This window comes from Geotrypetes seraphini, chromosome 11 (genome assembly GCF_902459505.1).
Source record: "Geotrypetes seraphini chromosome 11, aGeoSer1.1, whole genome shotgun sequence".
NCBI classification, from domain to species: Eukaryota; Metazoa; Chordata; class Amphibia; order Gymnophiona; family Dermophiidae; genus Geotrypetes; species Geotrypetes seraphini.
In genome coordinates, this window is record NC_047094.1 from 20373148 (window position 1) to 20391353 (window position 18206).

At 45.3% G+C, this 18206-nt stretch overlaps 1 protein-coding gene across 3 annotated transcripts in view; it reads left to right on the top strand.

Moving 5' to 3' along the window:
• The first annotated feature begins 4874 nt into the window (after positions 1-4874).
• The window catches only part of BAIAP3 (BAI1 associated protein 3), a 325750-nt gene continuing 312418 nt past the window's right edge, over positions 4875-18206 (top strand). For all 3 annotated transcript variants that reach the window (XM_033963395.1, XM_033963398.1, XM_033963399.1), the window contains exon 1: positions 4875-4970. In XM_033963395.1, coding sequence (XP_033819286.1) covers positions 4912-4970 — 59 coding nt within the window. In that variant the 5' untranslated portion in view covers positions 4875-4911. The remainder of the gene's footprint in view (positions 4971-18206) is intronic.

Genomic DNA, 18206 nt, shown 5'->3' on the forward strand with positions numbered 1-18206 from the left:
ACCAACTGCTATTGACTCGTAACTGTTGCTGTCTGTTTTTAGGCACACCAATACCAGATTATGCAGTTGATGTCAATTAAAACTGTTTCGGTATTGACTGGTAAATGGACAGAGCACTTTGTTCTTCTACAAAATCGTTTCATTCTAGCAGTACGATTTTTTTTTTCTAGCATTTTTGATATGAAAGGGAGATTTGAGACTGATCTAAAGTTGCAGGCTTGATCGGGATCTAAGCTGGGTTTCTTTAGGATGGGTCGTACCACGGCTAGTTTCCAACTCGTGGGAATAATTCCAGATTGCAGGGATTCATGGATTAATGGAAGAATTGATTGCAGGAAGCTTGCTTTGGTTAATGTTAGTAGGTTGGTTGGGTGTAGTCCCAGGGTCGAGCTTGTGGGTCGTAGTGAGTCTATTATCTTATTCAGGTCGTTCACAGAGACTGTTTTGAAGAGGTTGAGGGTGCTGGTAGTTTGGGTGGTGCCCTGTGTCTTGATGAGAGGTACAATGTGTGATGAATTTGTCTCCGTGATTGGGCTAAAGCTGGTCTCCATTGTTATGCCCCTTCTTGTGTTGCTTGCAGCTTTCTTTACAGGGAATTGACCTCTGAGTCAAGGTTGGAATCTTATATTCAAAATGGAATCTTGGCACCCAGATGCCATTAAGTACATGGCATTGGGCACTTGAATCTTGGAACCCATCTATAGAATTGTCACCTAAGTCTTTTACTAGGTGCTTTGAAGCAAGTGGGAAAAATAATCATTACACAGTACATTTGATCCTGGTACAAGCAATTATTGATACGAGGGAGTGCTGAAAAGTTCTCGGCCCAACCAACTTCCTAAATCTGATGTTATTTTGCCACTGTAGCTGAAAAGAATGTTATTTTAGTTTTGCAAAGTGTCCATTTGCAGATTTAGAAAGTTGGTTGAGCCGAGAACTTTTCAGTACCCCCTTGTCATGCCTAAAGAGTAACAGTAGTACAGTCTAAGCCATAGGTGTTGGAACGGGGAAGGTCACAGGGGCCATGGCCTCTCCCCCTTCCCCCCCCCCCCCAATTCTCGGTTGCTGTTTTAGCCCTCCCGCCTGCCCTGCTTGTTTAAAATCTTTGGGAAGCCATGCACAGCTGCCATGCAGCGTCAAACACCAGGCCTGCCCCGGAACCCTTCATTCGACTTCTGGGGACAGGCCTCCTCGTGGACACTGCATGGCAGCTGCTGAAGATTTAAAACTAAAGCGCCGGGAGGAGGTGGGTGGAGGCCTTGGGAGTGCGCCAAGGATGGAGTTTCTGGGTCCCCCCAAAAACAAAGCAGCGTTGGGCACGATGAACCACTGGTCTGACCCAGCAGCAGCAATTCTTATGTTCTGCTACCTATGATCTAAGCCAGTGGTCTCAAACTCAAACCCTTTGCAGGGCCAGATTTTGGATTTGTAGGTACTTGGAGGGCCTCGTTAATATCTTATTAAAGAAATGACAATTTTGCATGAGGTAAAACTCTCTATAGTTTATAAATCTTTCCTTTTGGCTAAGTCTTAATAATAACATTGTCATTTATAGCTAAAGAGACATATGATCGAGAAACTGTTTTATTTTACTTTTGTGATTATGATACACATACCGAGGGCCTCAAAATAGTACCCAGTAGGCCACATGTGGCCCCCAGGCCTCGAGTTTGAGCCACTGGTCTAAGCAATCTGGAACACCACCCACTAAGAGATCTTCCCCTACCATCTTCTAGTCCTTCTTTGGAAAATGGAACCTTCCTTTGGTACCTGAAATCCTCTTGCAGCATGAAGGCCTTCTGATCCCCAAAATATACAAATAATAAGATCTCCTGCTGAATCTTAAAAAAAAACAAAAACAACAAACCCAACCCAACATGGATCAACACAATAGCTCCTTTGGGTGAATTCTCCCCTTCATTCCCAACAACAACAAAAAAGTCCAGACAGACAATGAAAATCAGGACGTTTGGTGGTAACATCCATACATCACCTCCTTTACCTTATTGGTCCTTTCCAGATTTCCATATCATCTTAAATACTCTGATATTCAGTGGTGTAGTAAGGTGCGGGATGAGGAGAGGGTGGTCTGCCCTGGGTGCCATGTTGGTGACGGCACTGGCACCCCTCCTCCTCTCTGGTCCCCCACCTATTCCCATTCCTTCCCTCCATACGCACGCCCCCTTCCCCCATACCCCATTAGCTCTCTCACTGGCATCACTTCCTGGTGCCACGTATAGGAAGTGATGTCAAAGGGAGAGCCGACGGGGGTCACGAGGAGCATGTTGTTGATGGCAGCGAGCAACAACTTCAACTAGAGGTACAAGGGAAGAGGGGGTGCGCGCCGCAAGTGGGATCAGGGAAGGAGTGGGGGGGGGGCGCAAGTAGCAGGTGGGATCGGGGGAGGAGCGAGAGGACGGAGACAAGGAAGGGGGGAGGGGTGCCTCTCACCCTTGCTACGCCACTGCTGATACTGTCACTTCTGAGAGCCTGAGCATTCTTCCCTTGAGCATCGGCACTCTCAGAAGGCAGAAACGGAAAGAATTCATGAACATTATCGTCCCATTTGAGAGGGTTAAGAAACACCACTCTCCTACTCTAGTAAAGAAATTAGGCCTGCCTTTCTTTATAGAATTTATGCTCCTGGGAACCTGTCTATGGATGCATAGAATCAGTGGCTTACCGAGGGCGGGGGTGGGGGCAGTCTGCCCAGGGAGCTTGGGGGTGCTGGAGCAGTCATGGGTCTATGGTCCGCCTGTGTACAACTGTTGACTCCAACTAAAGCTCACTCTAGCCTCTGCTGGCTTCGCCTCCTCTGATGTCAACTGAAAGGAAGTTCTGGGCATAAGAGGAAGTTGAATAGACTCAAAAGTAACTGAAGGAAAGAGTGATAGATGTATGGAATGAACTGCCGGTGGAGGTGGTGGAGACTTGGGCTGTGAATTTAATGAAGCACGTGGGATCTCTTAGAGCAGCGATTCTTAACCTTTTCTGAGTCATGGTCCCCTTTAAGAATCCCCAGAAATATTCACATAAACACAATTTTGCATGCAATGAATATAATGTACTGTATTTATCGAGATTCGATTGTCTCATACATATATGATATACACAAAGTATTATTAAACTTTAAAGTAACAATCTAAAAAACCACTTCTTTTTATGTAAAAAGTAATGGCCACTCATTATAATTATGAAATACAATCCTCTTGTGCAAATTAAAACAGATCTACTATTCCTACGTTTTCTACTATCATTACTACTACCACTATTATTTATCACTTCTATCGCGCTGAAAGGTGTATATGCAGCACTGTACATTTTGATATTTAATACATGGTCCCTTCTCAGAAGAGCTTACAATCTAACTTGGACAGACAGACATGACATATAGGGTTGGGGATGCAGAACCCAAGGTGAGAGGATTAGGAGTTGAAAGCACTCTCAAAGAGGTAGGCTGACATTTATAGACGGTCCCTGCTCAGAAGAGCTTTCAATCTAACTTGGACAGACAGACATGATATATAGGGTTGGGGATGCAGAACCCAAGGTGAGTTGAAAGCTACTATATCTACTCTCTCATTATCTGCGAGAAAAATCAAAAGTATCAGGCCGTATAGTGGATATAAATGTTAATTTTTATCTTACCCTCACGGACCCCCTGAAACCCATCCATGGACCCCCTAGGGGTTCAAGGACCCCCAGGTTAAGAACCCCTGTCTTAGAGGGAGGAGGAGATAGCAGATGATGTGGATGGGCAGACTTGATGGTCCATATGGCCTTTAGGTGCCGTCATTTTCTCCGATTCTATGCTTCCTGAAACCTTTAGCTCCTGTTTCTCCTGAATGCGGCAGCTGGTGTTGCACATTTCCTGCTGTGAAGGGCGGCAGCAGCTGTTCACCAAGTCCTTTCCTTTTCCATGAAAGTAGGCAAGTGGATCCTTGCTGAACCCAGACAGGTCCCTTCTTCTCCTTTCCAAGCTCTGAACTCATCAGCTCTGGAAGCCATCCAAATGCAAAACATACTCTTTGGAATAATTACTGCGACAACAGAGAACAATATGAAAAGTAAGTTCAGAGTTCCTGTTCTTAATTATCTACTGATTTTCCTGCCCAGCACTTGAATTAATGCATCCTACATTTATGGAATAATTACACTTGCCCTAATTTAATTATTCTCGGGTTTCCCATTCAAATTTGCAAATAAAAGACTGCTTACTTTTTTTCAGCAGTTGTATCTATGGGTTGGCTCACAAAGGCTCCCTGCTTAAATTGTAAATATAGACGCCATTATTAAATTAATGTTAAACTATATGTCTTTTTGAAATAGTGTAAGAGCTCATATACATAGACTCCCCAGGACTTCAGCGATACCACTCAGGGCTCAATTACTCTCATAATCCTAAGCTTTAATTATCCAATCGTCACTTGACCATTAATATTCTTAATTTTCTTGGGCATTTTTTTTTTTTTTTTTTAGTTGCCTATGTCACAGGGTAGGCCCTGCGACTGAGCCGGGTAGTGAAAAGACGCCGATGCCTAGGGCTAGGCAGGGGAAAATACTCTCCCAAAAAGAAAGAACACTAACTACATCAACTCCTCAACCCAGAAATAAAGGTTTAGTCCAGAGCAAGAAAGTACCTATTTGTTTCACCTGTGTTAAAGAGGGAGAACAATGGGTAGGTGGAACTAATAGGACTCAGGATAGTGTACCTGGGGGGAAGGTGGACCAGACAATTCATAACATTCAGGGGGGACACAATTCCAGGCGACACCAGGAACATTCTAGCCCTCACTTTAGTCTGGAACAATCAACACCTGTAACCTATTATCCTGAGTCATATAAGGACCAGCAGCAGTGCTCAGGAGGGGAGACAGCCACTGAACCAACCCACACTGGAGAGGAAGCAGAATGGTGAAAGGAGACCAGTTCCAAGGACACGCAGCAGCATACCTCAGCCTAACACCCAGGTCAGACCTAGTTATATGGAATCTGAAATGTTAGAAGATTTCATGTGTGAAGCTTCAGATAATGAAAACTATTTAGACCCTGAGGAAGTTAAGGACTTTAAAGAGGGAAATGGTGAGGCTGACCAAAGGGACAGGGAAACATGAGGTTTAAGAGAGGTTATGCTGGACTTGGGCAAATAGCAAAACTGGGAAGTAAAATGATTTGCTAGTTTGTTTGGCTAGTTAAGGGGCTGGCTGTCTCTCGGTAAACTTGGGTTAAAGAAAGTTTACTGCAAAGCCTTTGCGGCTTGTGAAGGTTCCTGTGTCCTTTTTGTGCAGGAGCCAGAGTTTTTCTAGGCAGTTAGCTCGACACATCCCTGGCAGTAGTTTGGAGATATTTTTCCTTTTTGGGTTTATCTCATAAAATTGGATTGTGGGACCTATGTTGGGAGGGACCACAACCAGCGGTTATTGTGGGAGGAGGTCCCTTCTGCCCTGAGCTCAGCAACCAAGGTGCCCAGAGGCAAGATTCAATCTAAACACTGTCAGAAATCCTTGTGCATAAGAGACTGAACTATAAACTGCACTAAAGTATTTTTGAAACCCATTGACTATAGCATTGGAATAGTAAAAAGTCATTTTTGGACTGTATCTGGGAAATTTGAAATTTTTCTTTTGAACTATGAGTGCAATTTGAGGTCTTGGAAACTGAAGTTCCTAATAGAATAAAGTATTTTGAGTTGGAAGCAAACTGGGTGTTTTATTTTACTTGATCCACCAACTCCAATTAAGAACTGATAATCTGCTCGGTCAGCGCTGTGTGCTCCGAGCCCTTTCAGCCATTCCCACTTGGGCGCAGCCCGGCCTGGTGACGCACGGTGACACCATATATAGAATTGAGTCCGTACTATTCCCTCTAAGCTGAGCAGAGTCCTCCACCTTTGGTTCTACCAGTAGAGGGTGCTGTTTCACTATCACATTTTCAATAGCAAGGGACAGGCAAGCTCTGCAAGACTCCAAGGAAGCTTCCTCCTCCTAGAAACTGAAAGCATCATATTGAAATATCACCCCCCACTGGCAGCAATGCAGTTGGAGGACTCCTGCCCAGTTTAGAGGGAACAGTAAGCGTCAAGTTGATTGTGCAAGTTTATAGAATGAGGGTCCATTTGCCATACACATTCAGTAGCTTATATCTGTGGAGAGGGAAAGGCAAGGGTGTGATTATGAAAAGAACAAATTATTTAAAAAATCATTTTAAATAAATTAGCTGGGAATTTACAGATAACCCAACTTGCATTGAACCCCATGGGTGTTCGCTGAGGATTTTCCTGTATCACTTAAGAAATGGTTGTCAGCGAACAGTTGTTCTAAAGGTCTGCTTCAGGAGTTTGAGGATGTAACTATGGAAACGGACGAGGTCTCGCTCTCCCCACTGCTTCAGCAGAAGGCACTCATGATGTGATCTGCCTTGTCCTGGGCACACCGTGCTGGGAAATGATTTAAGACACCGTGCATGTGTGAGCATTCAGAGTTAATCGGTGCCTGATTTATTATGGATGTGTCTGAGCGGATGTATTTTGATAATATTAGAGGGAGCTTTCTTTAAATATTAATGAGACCTCGTTTTAAATTTACTCCAAAAGGGAAATTATGCAGACTTTAGTACAGTATTTGTGGGAAATATTAACATTATGATACTGTGTTGTTTGGCATGTCAACGAGGGCTAAGAGCCAAATATCAGCTAAGAATAATAGGCTTCTACTTATTATGACAGGGGTTGCCATACAACAGATTACGAGTAACTGGAAAAACTGGAAGAGACTTAATTACAGTTTTTGGTGGAACCCTTTGGGGTCCTTTTATCAAGCCGTGCTAGTGGGGTTATCGCGTCGGACATTTCATCACGCGCTAACCCCCTCAGCCGGCTAAAAAATTAACGGCCTGCTCAATGCAGGTGTTAGCGGGTCGCGTGGCAGGCGGTTTAACGCACGGTATTACACGTGTTAAACCCCTACCGCAGCTTGATAAAAGGACCCCTTTATGTCACATTTATAAAATGGAAAGGACAATAACTGTACAGAAGGGGATTTTTAGGAAATTTCAAGAGATTTGGGAGCCATTAACAAAATATTGTAATGATTGAATATTACTTTTCCCCTTAAAAATGCACAGCCAGGATGGGGGGCAGAGGGGGAGGGTTTTTTTTATTTGAACATTAAATAAAGTATATAGGAACAGGGTTTTTGATAGTTTTCTTGAATTTAAAGAATGTAATTAAGTAGGGGGGAGGGGGGATAAATTCTGATATAGAATTTTAACGGAATATTAAGTGTTGTATTTGTGTTTAAAATGCTATAATTGCTGTTACACTTATTGTAAGTTTATTAAAAATGAATAAAGAATTGGGGGAAAAAAAGGGAATATTAACATTAACTAGGCTTCTGAAAGCCGTGTACCTGTATGCTTATTTAGAGTGAAACATGTTTTTTTTTTAGGGGCCTAGCAGGTTCCTCCATCTCCTCTGCATTTCCAGCTCACTACAAACTGGTACTGGAATTCGGCACTATGAATCTTCATTCTCAGTTACCTGGGGATCATTTTTCCTAATTATATCTCTTCTAGTGGTTAAAGCTACAGCCTCAGCGCCCTAGGGTTGTGGGTTCAAACCCACGCTATTCCTTGTGACCCTGGGCAAGTCACTTAATCTCCCTATTGCCCCAGGTACATTGAGCCCGCCAGGACAGACAGGGAAAAATGCTTAAGTACCTGAATAAATTCATGTAAACTGTTCTGAGCTCCCAATGGGAGAAAGGTATAGAAAACTGAATGAATAAATAAATAAATGTTTTCCAGTCATCAGAGTGAGAATTCTCAACCAGGCATTGCTGTAGGGTGCTTTCTGGAACCTTGCAATCCAGGCATTATAAGGATAATTTTATGGGGAGTTGCCTAGTTAAAGGCAGAAGAGCACAGAAATGGTGGTATTCTAGTTATTTACACATTTAAGTGTCCTTCTCCAGTGATTGTATTATGAGGTCATAGAGCTTTAAGGTTTTAGAAACATGATGACAAATAAAAGCCAAATGGCCCATCCAGTCTGCCCATCCGCAGCATGCACTATCTCCTCCTTAAGGGGTTCATAATCAAAACTTAACCATGTCTAAAAACCAGCCCAAGTCGGCACTTGGACAACTTAAGACAGGACTCACGAGAACTGATGGCAGCCATTCAGGGAGTGGCCCGGGGCCAGGCTGGAGCGCGAAAAGCTTGCTCGTGCCATGTGCCGCTGGCCGCAAGATATGATGAGGCAGCTGTCCAGCGAGGGAGGGGCAGGAGCGCAGAAAGCTCACTCCTGCCGATACACCACTGGACCACCAGAATTTAAAAAGGTATCGGGGGAGGGGGGGTGTAAAAAAATAGTTATATTCACTCCATGAGACGCATTGACATTTCCACCCACTATCGAGGAAAAAAGTGCATTTTTAGCGCTGGCTGTGGCAGTAACAGCTCGGACGCTCGTAGGAATTCTATGAGCGTCGGAGCTGTTACTGCGGCGGACAGCGCTAAAAACATTAGTGCAGCTTTGTAAAGAAGGGGGTAAATATTCTATATATTGACATTTGCCCTTTACAGTATAGCTCTTAAGTGCCAAATTTTTTCTGTGTCATTTATTGAATTCCCTCCTATATGTGTACTAGCTACTTCGTTTCTTCTTCTGAGCTCTTAGGGCAGGGGTGTCAAGTCCCTCCTCGAGGGCCGTAATCCAGTCGGGTTTTCAGGATTTCCCCAATGAATATGCATTGAAAGCAGTGCATGCACATAGATCTCATGCATATTCATTGGGGAAATCCTGAAAACCCGACTGGATTCCGGCCCTCGAGGACCGACTTTGACACCTGTGTCTTAGGGGAAAGCACTTGGGAGAAGAGCCAAGCTTTCACCTGCTTCCTAGACTAGAGATAGTCTGGTGTTAAGCAATTTCTTTTTTTTGGGAATGAACTCACTCCTGAGGATGGAAGCTACTAGGAAGAAGACTCGTTGGCTAGTGTCATATTGTGTGACTTCTTTTGGAGAGTATGGGCTCGATAGAGTGATTTATGCAGGCCAGAGAGGCTGTAGCCCACTTAAATCTAACACTAAGCCGGGCAATATCGCTGAATATCAGCTCTAACCAGCCCCTCTCCTGCCCCCCCCCCCCCCAATGCCTGTTCTCTCCTCCCACCTAGCCATCCTCTCCCAAAGTGTAGATAGCCCTCCCCCCCGGGCCTGCCTTTATAGCTGGTGGTCCAGCAGGGGTCTTCAGGAGCACAGCCCCCTCACTCTACTCCTCTTGCAGTGGCTTTTCAAAATGGCTGTCGTGACCTCTCGCGGTACTTGGAATGACCCTAGCGACCTTGGAGATGTGTAGAGGGAGATTCTGTCTTGCAATACTCTAGCCCATTTCCTTTAAGGGTCTTGGAGATCAGACATAGAATTTTAAATTTAGCCCTGGAGCTCCAGCGCTGAGTGGTTAGTGCAGTGACCAGATATCCTGGGGAATAGAGAATGACACGGGGAGCGATCCCCGCAGTGAGCCGCGGCGTGGCTGCGGTTTGACTGCGGGTTATGGAGACTCCATAGCCAAATCGCCACAGACACGGGGACAAAAGTTTTCACCGCCCGCAAAAACGGTGAAAAGATTTGTCCCCGCAGGCCAATGTACCCCCTTCTAGGAACCGCTATTTACCTGTGTTTCACCGTGTTTGTGACCGGGTGTTTGATGTCTCCGCCATGTTGTCTGTCTCCTCCAACTCTCGATCCAACTTGCACGTTGCCGCATTGACTCCGCCCCCAATATACTGGCTCCTCATTTGTCAGATCAAAGTAGGGGACCAATCGCTACTGCCGCACATGATATTTAATGGCTTGTAGTGCAGCAGTAGCGATTGTGATTTCGGAGCCGAGCAGAGGATTTGGATTTCGCAGCTTTTTGAAAACCTGAAAACTTCGTCGGTTACAAGCTGAGGAAAGGAATGTTTGTGTAAAAAAAAAAACCCAGCTCCGTGCTGAGGTCTGGCTGAGCTACTCTTTCCAATAGCATACACATTCTCATGCTGAAATTTTCATTTGCTCTGATGCAGGTGAGATTATTTGCTTTTAGGGTCTCTTTTACTAAGCCACATTCGAGGTTTCTAGTAGGACTGTTTGTGTGAAAAAAAACAAACCAGCTCCGTGCTGAAGTCTGGCTGGGCTACTCTTGCAGCACTGAGCTGGTTCTTTTTTTTTTTTAATCAGAGTGCAAAGCCAATAAGATTATTTTATTTCCAACCCCTTTGCATGTAAGACTGTGTAGTTTTATGTCTGTGCATTGCTAGCCCCAGGGGTGGTGGAAGATTAGTGATTGAAAAATTGTATGAAAAATAACTATTTTAAATTTAGTGATCAAAATGTGTCAGTTTTGAGAATTTATATTAATTAATTTTTTCTCTGCGTGTTTTGTTTTTGTATAGTTATTAACTAATATTTAACTAAGTTTTAAAGAATGTTTCCTTTATACGTAAATAAAGAAAAGTATATAAAATCGTACCCGTTTGAGGCTTTTATGTATGTGACGGTGACGGGGCGGTGAATGGGGTGGCAGTGGCGGTGACGGGGCGGTGAAGGGAATGGCGGTGACGGGGCGGTGCAGAGGATGGTGGGACGGGGCGGTGACGGGGACCAATTTTTTCACCGTGTCATTCTCTACTGGGGAACTGGATAAATTCCCGCTACCTGTGACCTGGTCAAGTCATCTAACCCTCCATTTCCCCAGGTACAAAAAATACCTTAGACTGTGAGCCCACTAGAGACAGAGAACGTACTTTCATATAATGTATACAGCACTGCATATGTTAAGTAGTGCTATAAAAATGCTAAGTAGTTGTAGTTATATCATGCAGTCATTTCATCAGAGAGGGATCCTGAATGGCCAACTTGCTAGCCCAGCCTCAGGCCTGTGTAAAAGGTAGAGAATGGCATGAGGAAAAATTTGTCCCCATCTCCTAAACTAAACCTTAGGTTTAGTTTAGTTTAGTTTAGGTTCTGCCTTAACCGCACAAGCCTCAAACATTTATGATTTGAAAGTGTTTGAGGCTTGTGCAGATGAGGATGGAGCTTGCAGGAATGGGGCAGGGACAGGAAAAGAACTCTGGGATGGGACGGGAAAATTAATACCTGCGGGGACAGGGAAAAATTTGTCCCCATGTCATTCTCTAATAAAATTGGTCATCAAAATAGTAAGCTTCTCCACTATTTTGCACGCAACCCTTATAAGTATATCTTATTCATAGGATCCTCAGTGGCACCACTTAGAGCTCAATAAAATCTCATTACTCTAAGTTTTGTGTCAGTTTGTCATCGGGTCCTTTTTCTTTTTATGTGTGACTACTTTTATTGAGCTCTAAGTGGTGCCACTGAGGATCCTATGAATAAGATATACCGTACTTATAAGGGTTGCGTGCAAAATAGTGGAGAAGCTTACTATTTTGATGACCAATAGTGAGAATCTGGCACCCTTGTGTTAAAATTTATTACACAGTGCATTCTCTAATAAAAGTCACAAACTTCTGACTGGCTAAAGAGCATAGGGAAAGATTGATCTAAGAAGCACACTATTGCAGATTCTGAAGGGAATGCTGTCTTTCAGCCAGCACTTAGACTAGATGGAAGGAAAAAAGGGAGGAATAAAACCAGGGAAATCCCTGGGGAGCTGTAACTGAACATTCAAGGGGCTGGTTCCAATTGGGCTGTAAGCCCAAATGGAACAGGAAGAAACTGCTAGGCCAAATAAAAGGAGGTATGTGTGCCCAGAAATGAAAGCTGTCTCGTACAGAGCTCTCAGTTTATATACAAAACCCAAGATAAGATAGCAGAAACTGTGAATCACTTATGACCACTGCTGCAGCATATGTGTGTTAGCACATTTGTATATTGGGAGAGGGTCTCTTAACGAAGCAAGAAAAATTGTGATGATTCACTCCCTTAATTGGGTAAACTCTGTTGACAGTTGTTCATTAGTTCGAGGTTGTCAGTTTTGTCATAATACACACACACACACATCTATACCTTTTTTTGTAATGCTTGTTTCAGTTGTGTGTGTTTTTCTGGACAAAGAAAATTAGGGTAACAATAGGGGACATACCCAAGCAGGAGATACTACCAACTTAAGGTAGAGCAAAGAATACCAAAGGAGGAGACCTGTGGTGCTCAATCTTTTTACTCACTCAAGACACGATACGTACGTGTTTCTGCCTTGAGGCCTGCCTCAGGGATCTATAACAAAATGATTCAAAAACATAGAAACCACATATATGAATTCAAAGTTAAAATAATATATAATACAACATATGATAAAACATGAGACATGATTTTAATAAAGCCAGAAAGACATAGGGCTCTTTTACGAAGCCGCGTTTAGCGGTTTAACGCACGTAATAGCACACGTTAATTTTCCAGCTGTGCTAGCCGCTACCGTCTCCTCTTGAGCAAGCGGTATTTTTTTCGGCTAGCGCGGGGGTTAGCATGCACTAAAAAGTTGAGTGCGATAAAGCCGTTAACGCGGCTTCGTAAAGAGTCCATAATATCATTATTTTAAACATATACAATCTAAAACTAAAAGCTTTCATTATATGGAGTCTAAAATAAATCACATATCATATGTCTTAAAAAAGATTCTAAAAGCATAGAAAAAAGAAGAAACATCCTACCTCTTTTCTCTTCTGTTTCTTCTATTTTTCTTCCTTTTTATCTGGAGATTGTGAGCAAGAAGTGGGGAAATGTGTCAAAAATAAAAAGGTAGGAAGAGAAAAGAGTCTTTAGAGATAAAAGAAGGAGATCAGAAAAATGTCTGTTGGGAGAGGTGGAGATATGGTGTGAAGCCACTGTAGATATAGCAAGGCATTGGGTCCAAAGTCCACAACCCATACTTTCTTATGAGACCAAAAGGAAGCTGTTAGGATACTGTGTGTGTGTGTGGGGGGGGGGGGAGGGGGGTTGTGGATTTGAACCCATAACCTGTAGACTACTAAGCCACAGGTGCTTCCTTGTAGACGGGTGTTCCTATTATTTTTTAGTGACATTCCGCTATCTAGGTGTATATTGATGATGTCAAGATTGTGCATCAGACATGTCCACATGCTCTGAAGCACAGCCATTGTGAGTAGGGTTTCTCTTCTTATTTTCTTTCTCTTCTCTTTTTTTTTTTTTTTTTTTTTTTTTAGGAAAAGATTTTCTTTTCAATTTATTGATTGAAATTTGTCAGTTTTGAGAATTTATATCCGCTGTCTATATTTTTCACTATATTTGTCTATTTTTCAATAGATGTTACTGAGGTGGCATATTGCATATTTTAAAGTCATCTGCCTTGACCTCCTTGAACCCCCCCCCCCCCAATATAAATGATTAACATTTTCTCTGTCTCTTTAAATTTTGTGGTTACCATTATGTATTTAAAAAAAATTCTTTATTCATTTTTGAAATCCAATAAATAGTGGAACAGGTTAACAAGCAAATAATATAATAGACAGCACTCCAAACAATCAAATGATATTTTCTTAACCTTTTGAAAATGAGGTTTATTATGATAGATAGATAGATATATGTTTCATGTGATTTATTTAAGTAATGTATTAACATCTTTTGACCTTGACATCAACCTGGAGTCCTCTTTACCCCCCAAAATAAAGCCCCCTTCACCTATATGTGGACGCCTAAGTCACATCCACCTAACTAACGCCCAACTCGTGCTCAAAAGTAGACCTGCTTTGACAATGCCTACATTTTAGGTGTTAGGTTGACGCATTAGGAAGCTGAACAGCATGCGATTCTATAAATGGACATCTATATCGAAGCCACGCCTATACTATTAGGCGCAGCTTTTTCCGATGGGCGTCCACAAAATTGTGGACGTCTATTTTGTGAACCGCACACAGCCTTTAGATGTCTAACTTCCAATTGTTGCTTGTTAAAGTCATTAATTGGGCTTATTATCCAATTTATTTGGATGCCTAAGTTGCTGGTCGCCCACATTTTCATGTCCTTTACAGAATTTGCTCCTTACTGTGGCTGAAGAAAAAAGCAGCAGCTTGCAGGGAGCCGGGAGAGGAGAGGTGCGGCGGTGAGGAGCGGGTAGCGGCGAGAGTTAGCTCCGCCCACCCGCGTCACCAGCCGCGACACCAGCGCCGGACTCCCCCTTAAGAGAAGGGAGCCGGCGCGAAGGCAGCCACAGCAGCCGCGTGGCTGAAGAAAAAAGCAGCAGCTTGCAGGGAGCCGGGAGAGGAGAGGTGCGGCGGTGAGGAGCGGGTAGCGGCGAGAGTTAGCTCCGCCCACCCGCGTCACCAGCCGCGACACCAGCGCCGGACTCCCCCTTAAGAGAAGGGAGCCGGCGCGAAGGCAGCCACAGCAGCCGCGTGGCTGAAGAAAAAAGCAGCAGCTTGCAGGGAGCCGGGAGAGGAGAGGTGCGGCGGTGAGGAGCGGGTAGCGGCGAGAGTTAGCTCCGCCCACCCGCGTCACCAGCCGCGACACCAGCGCCGGACTCCCCCTTAAGAGAAGGGAGCCGGCGCGAAGGCAGCCACAGCAGCCGCGTGGCTGAAGAAAAAAGCAGCAGCTTGCAGGGAGCCGGGAGAGGAGAGGTGCGGCGGTGAGGAGCGGGTAGCGGCGAGAGTTAGCTCCGCCCACCCGCGTCACCAGCCGCGACACCAGCGCCGGACTCCCCCTTAAGAGAAGGGAGCCGGCGCGAAGGCAGCCACAGCAGCCGCGTGGCTGAAGAAAAAAGCAGCAGCTTGCAGGGAGCCGGGAGAGGAGAGGTGCGGCGGTGAGGAGCGGGTAGCGGCGAGAGTTAGCTCCGCCCACCCGCGTCACCAGCCGCGACACCAGCGTCGGACTCCCCCTTAAGAGGGGGGTGCCAACGGCGCGTGGCCGTTCGGCGCGCGGCGAAGGCGAGCGGCAAAGGCGCTCGCCTTAGCGAGAGCGCCTTTGCGAAGGAGCCTTAGAAGGAGCACAGGCAGCCCAGCAGAGAACTCTAAACTTCTAACTAAAAAAAAAAAAAAAAAAATACCTTTTCTTCTGTTCCAATTCTTCTCTTCTCTCTCTATTCTTTCAGCTAGCTGCACGCCAAGCTAACTCACACTCAGCTAACCCCTTTCAGATACCCTCAGCTCTTAACTTCTTATTCTCTCAGACACCTAAATCTTTCATAATATCGCACTAGCTCTCAGCAGGATTTTTTCTAACTCTCCTTTCTTTTTCTAATTTACTGACAGGCTGACCTAATTCACAACTTGAAGATGGCAGGGAGGACTAGAAGCGCCAAGGGGACAACCACATCCAGCATTCCAGTCACCATGGGGACCCTGGAGGAGATCACGGACGGCGAACGAAGGGAGGAGGACTCAGGGCGGTGGACAGAGGTCTCCGTGCAGACCGAATCCATCCCCCGACACTACACTACAGTCTCCACGCAGACAGAGGAGGCTGCTCAGCTGGATGGAGCCCTCATGCAAGAACTGCGGAGCCTCAGGGAGGAGGTGGTTCGCCTGAGAAGCATCCGAGAGGATGAAGCCTACATCGACGGAGTCGTTCAGGAGTTGTCCCAAATTACAGAGCAGACCCACGACAAGTCCATTCTTGAGACACCCAAATCATCAGTTTTGAAGCCAACATTTGGGTTACAGGAAATGGCTGGCGGCAATGACACCTGGCAGTTGGTGACCTCTTCCACAGGTAAACATAGAAGATCCCCCCTCCTTTTTTCAATCTCTTCATCCTCTTCTTTTTCTCCCCAACAGGCCGACCCTACATCAACCCCTCATCTCGTCCTGAAGAATAGATTCCAGATTCTTCAGGAAGAAGCGGCCGACAAGGTACAGGAGCAGGCCCAGCACGAAGAACTCGAAGAACAGGCCCAACACGCAACCCCATCTGCTGACCGACTTCCTCCTCCTCCACAACGGAAGAAGCGCAGAGTTATAGTCATCGGGGACTCCATTCTGAGGGGCACCGAGGGACCAATCTGCAGACCGGATGCACAATCAAGAGAGGTTTGCTGTCTGCCTGGTGCCAAAATACGGGACATCACCACCAGCCTAGGGAAATTACTTACACCTCATGACCATTTTCCTATGCTTCTTATCCATATAGGTACGAATGACACTGCCAGGAACACCCCAGAAACCATCGCCAGAGACTTCGGAGCCTTGGGTGAGAGGCTGAAGCAGACAAGTGCGCAGGTAGTCTTCTCGTCAATCCTACCAGTTAGAGGCAAGGGAAGAGCCAGAGATGAATGCATCCTGAGAACGAACGAATGGCTACGAGGATGGTGTCGAGATATGAACTTCGGATTCCTGGATCATAGAGAGGCGCTGCAAGGACTACAGGGACCAGACGGACTCCATTTGACCAGCAGAGGGAAGAACATCTTCGGACACCGACTAGCCCGCCTACTTCGCAGGGCTTTAAACTAGGTAAGTTGGGGGAGGGGACCTACTCATATACTGGGGTGGAAAGGAACTATCCTGATGGGACGAGTCGACACTCAGATTCCGAGGTAAGGACCCAATATGCAAACAGTTCTCTTGGAGCCACACAGACTCGGTCAGGAATAGCCTTACAGGGACTCAGCAAACACAAAGTGTGGAGGGCCATGTATGTTAATGCACACAGTTTAGGCAATAAAATTCTAGAACTAGAAACTGAAATAAGGGATGCCAACCTGGACGTGGTGGCAATATCCGAGACTTGGTTCACTGACGCACATGGGTGGGATATGGCTATACCGGGGTACAGTCTACTTCGTCAGGACAGAGAGGGCAGGTTAGGTGGAGGGGTAGCACTATACATTAAGGAAGACATCAAAACTACCAGGATCACTGATGTCAAGTATACCGGGGAGTCCCTCTGGGTTAACCTGGCACGAGGTAGTAAAAAATGCCTGTATCTTGGTGTGGTATACAGACCTCCAAGACAACCGGAAAACATGGACGCAGAATTAATTGAAGACATAGAGAATATAACTCTACGGGGTGACACTGTGCTGCTAGGGGACTTCAACATGCCTGACGCAGACTGGAACACATTTTCAGCAGCAACCAGCAGCAGCAGGAGGCTTCTGAACTCCATAAAAGGAGTACATCTCAGACAGATGGTAACGGAGCCCACTAGGGCCCAGACGATCCTAGACCTGGTACTTACAAACGGGGAAAGCATCTCAGAGGTCTCGGTAGGAGATACGCTAGCCTCCAGCGACCATAACATGGTATGGTTCAACATTGGGAAAGGATCCCCTAAATCAATCACAAAAACAAAGGTGCTCAACTTTCGGGGAGCCGACTTCGCACGTATGGGAGATCACGTTCATCAGACGCTACAGGACCAAGCAGAGACCGGCAATGTGGAAACTATGTGGTCGTACCTGAAATCATCCATACACGAAGCAACTAATCGCTACATAAAATCAGTAGATAAACGGCAAAGAAACAACAAACCCCAATGGTTCACTGAAGAGATCTCACTCCTCATCAAGGAGAAGAAAAAAGCATTTCTTTCCTACAAACGCACCCAGAGAAGAGAAACTAAAGTAGAATATAAGACCAGATCGGCAGCGGTCAAAACAGCAGTTAGGGAGGCCAAACGTCGAGTGGAAGAAACTCTGGCAAAAAACATTAAAAAAGGGGACAAATCCTTCTTTAGGTATATCAGCGATAGGAAAAGGAACACAGACGGTATAGTACGCCTTAGACAACCGGACGGAAACTACGCGGTGGCGGATTCAGAGAAAGCAGAACTACTAAATGAATATTTCTGCTCAGTCTTCACCTGCGAAGCACCGGGACACGGACCACAGTTGATGATAAAACAAGACGTGGATGACCCGTTTCAGAACTTTGAGTTCACTCCTGGGGACGTCTACAACGAACTGGCAAGGCTAAAGGTAAACAAGGCCATGGGACCGGACAATTTACACCCAAGAGTGCTCAGAGAATTGAGAGATGTCCTGGCAGAACCGTTGGCGGTGCTCTTCAATCTCTCACTAAGTACGGGGATAGTTCCGTTGGACTGGAAAACAGCCAACGTCGTTCCTCTACATAAAAAGGGTTGCAAGGCTGAGGCTGCGAACTATAGACCGGTAAGCCTCACCTCAATAGTGTGCAAACTCATGGAAACACTAATTAAGTATAAATTAGATACGATCCTGAACGAGGGAAATCTCCGGGATCCCAGCCAACATGGATTCACCAAGGGTA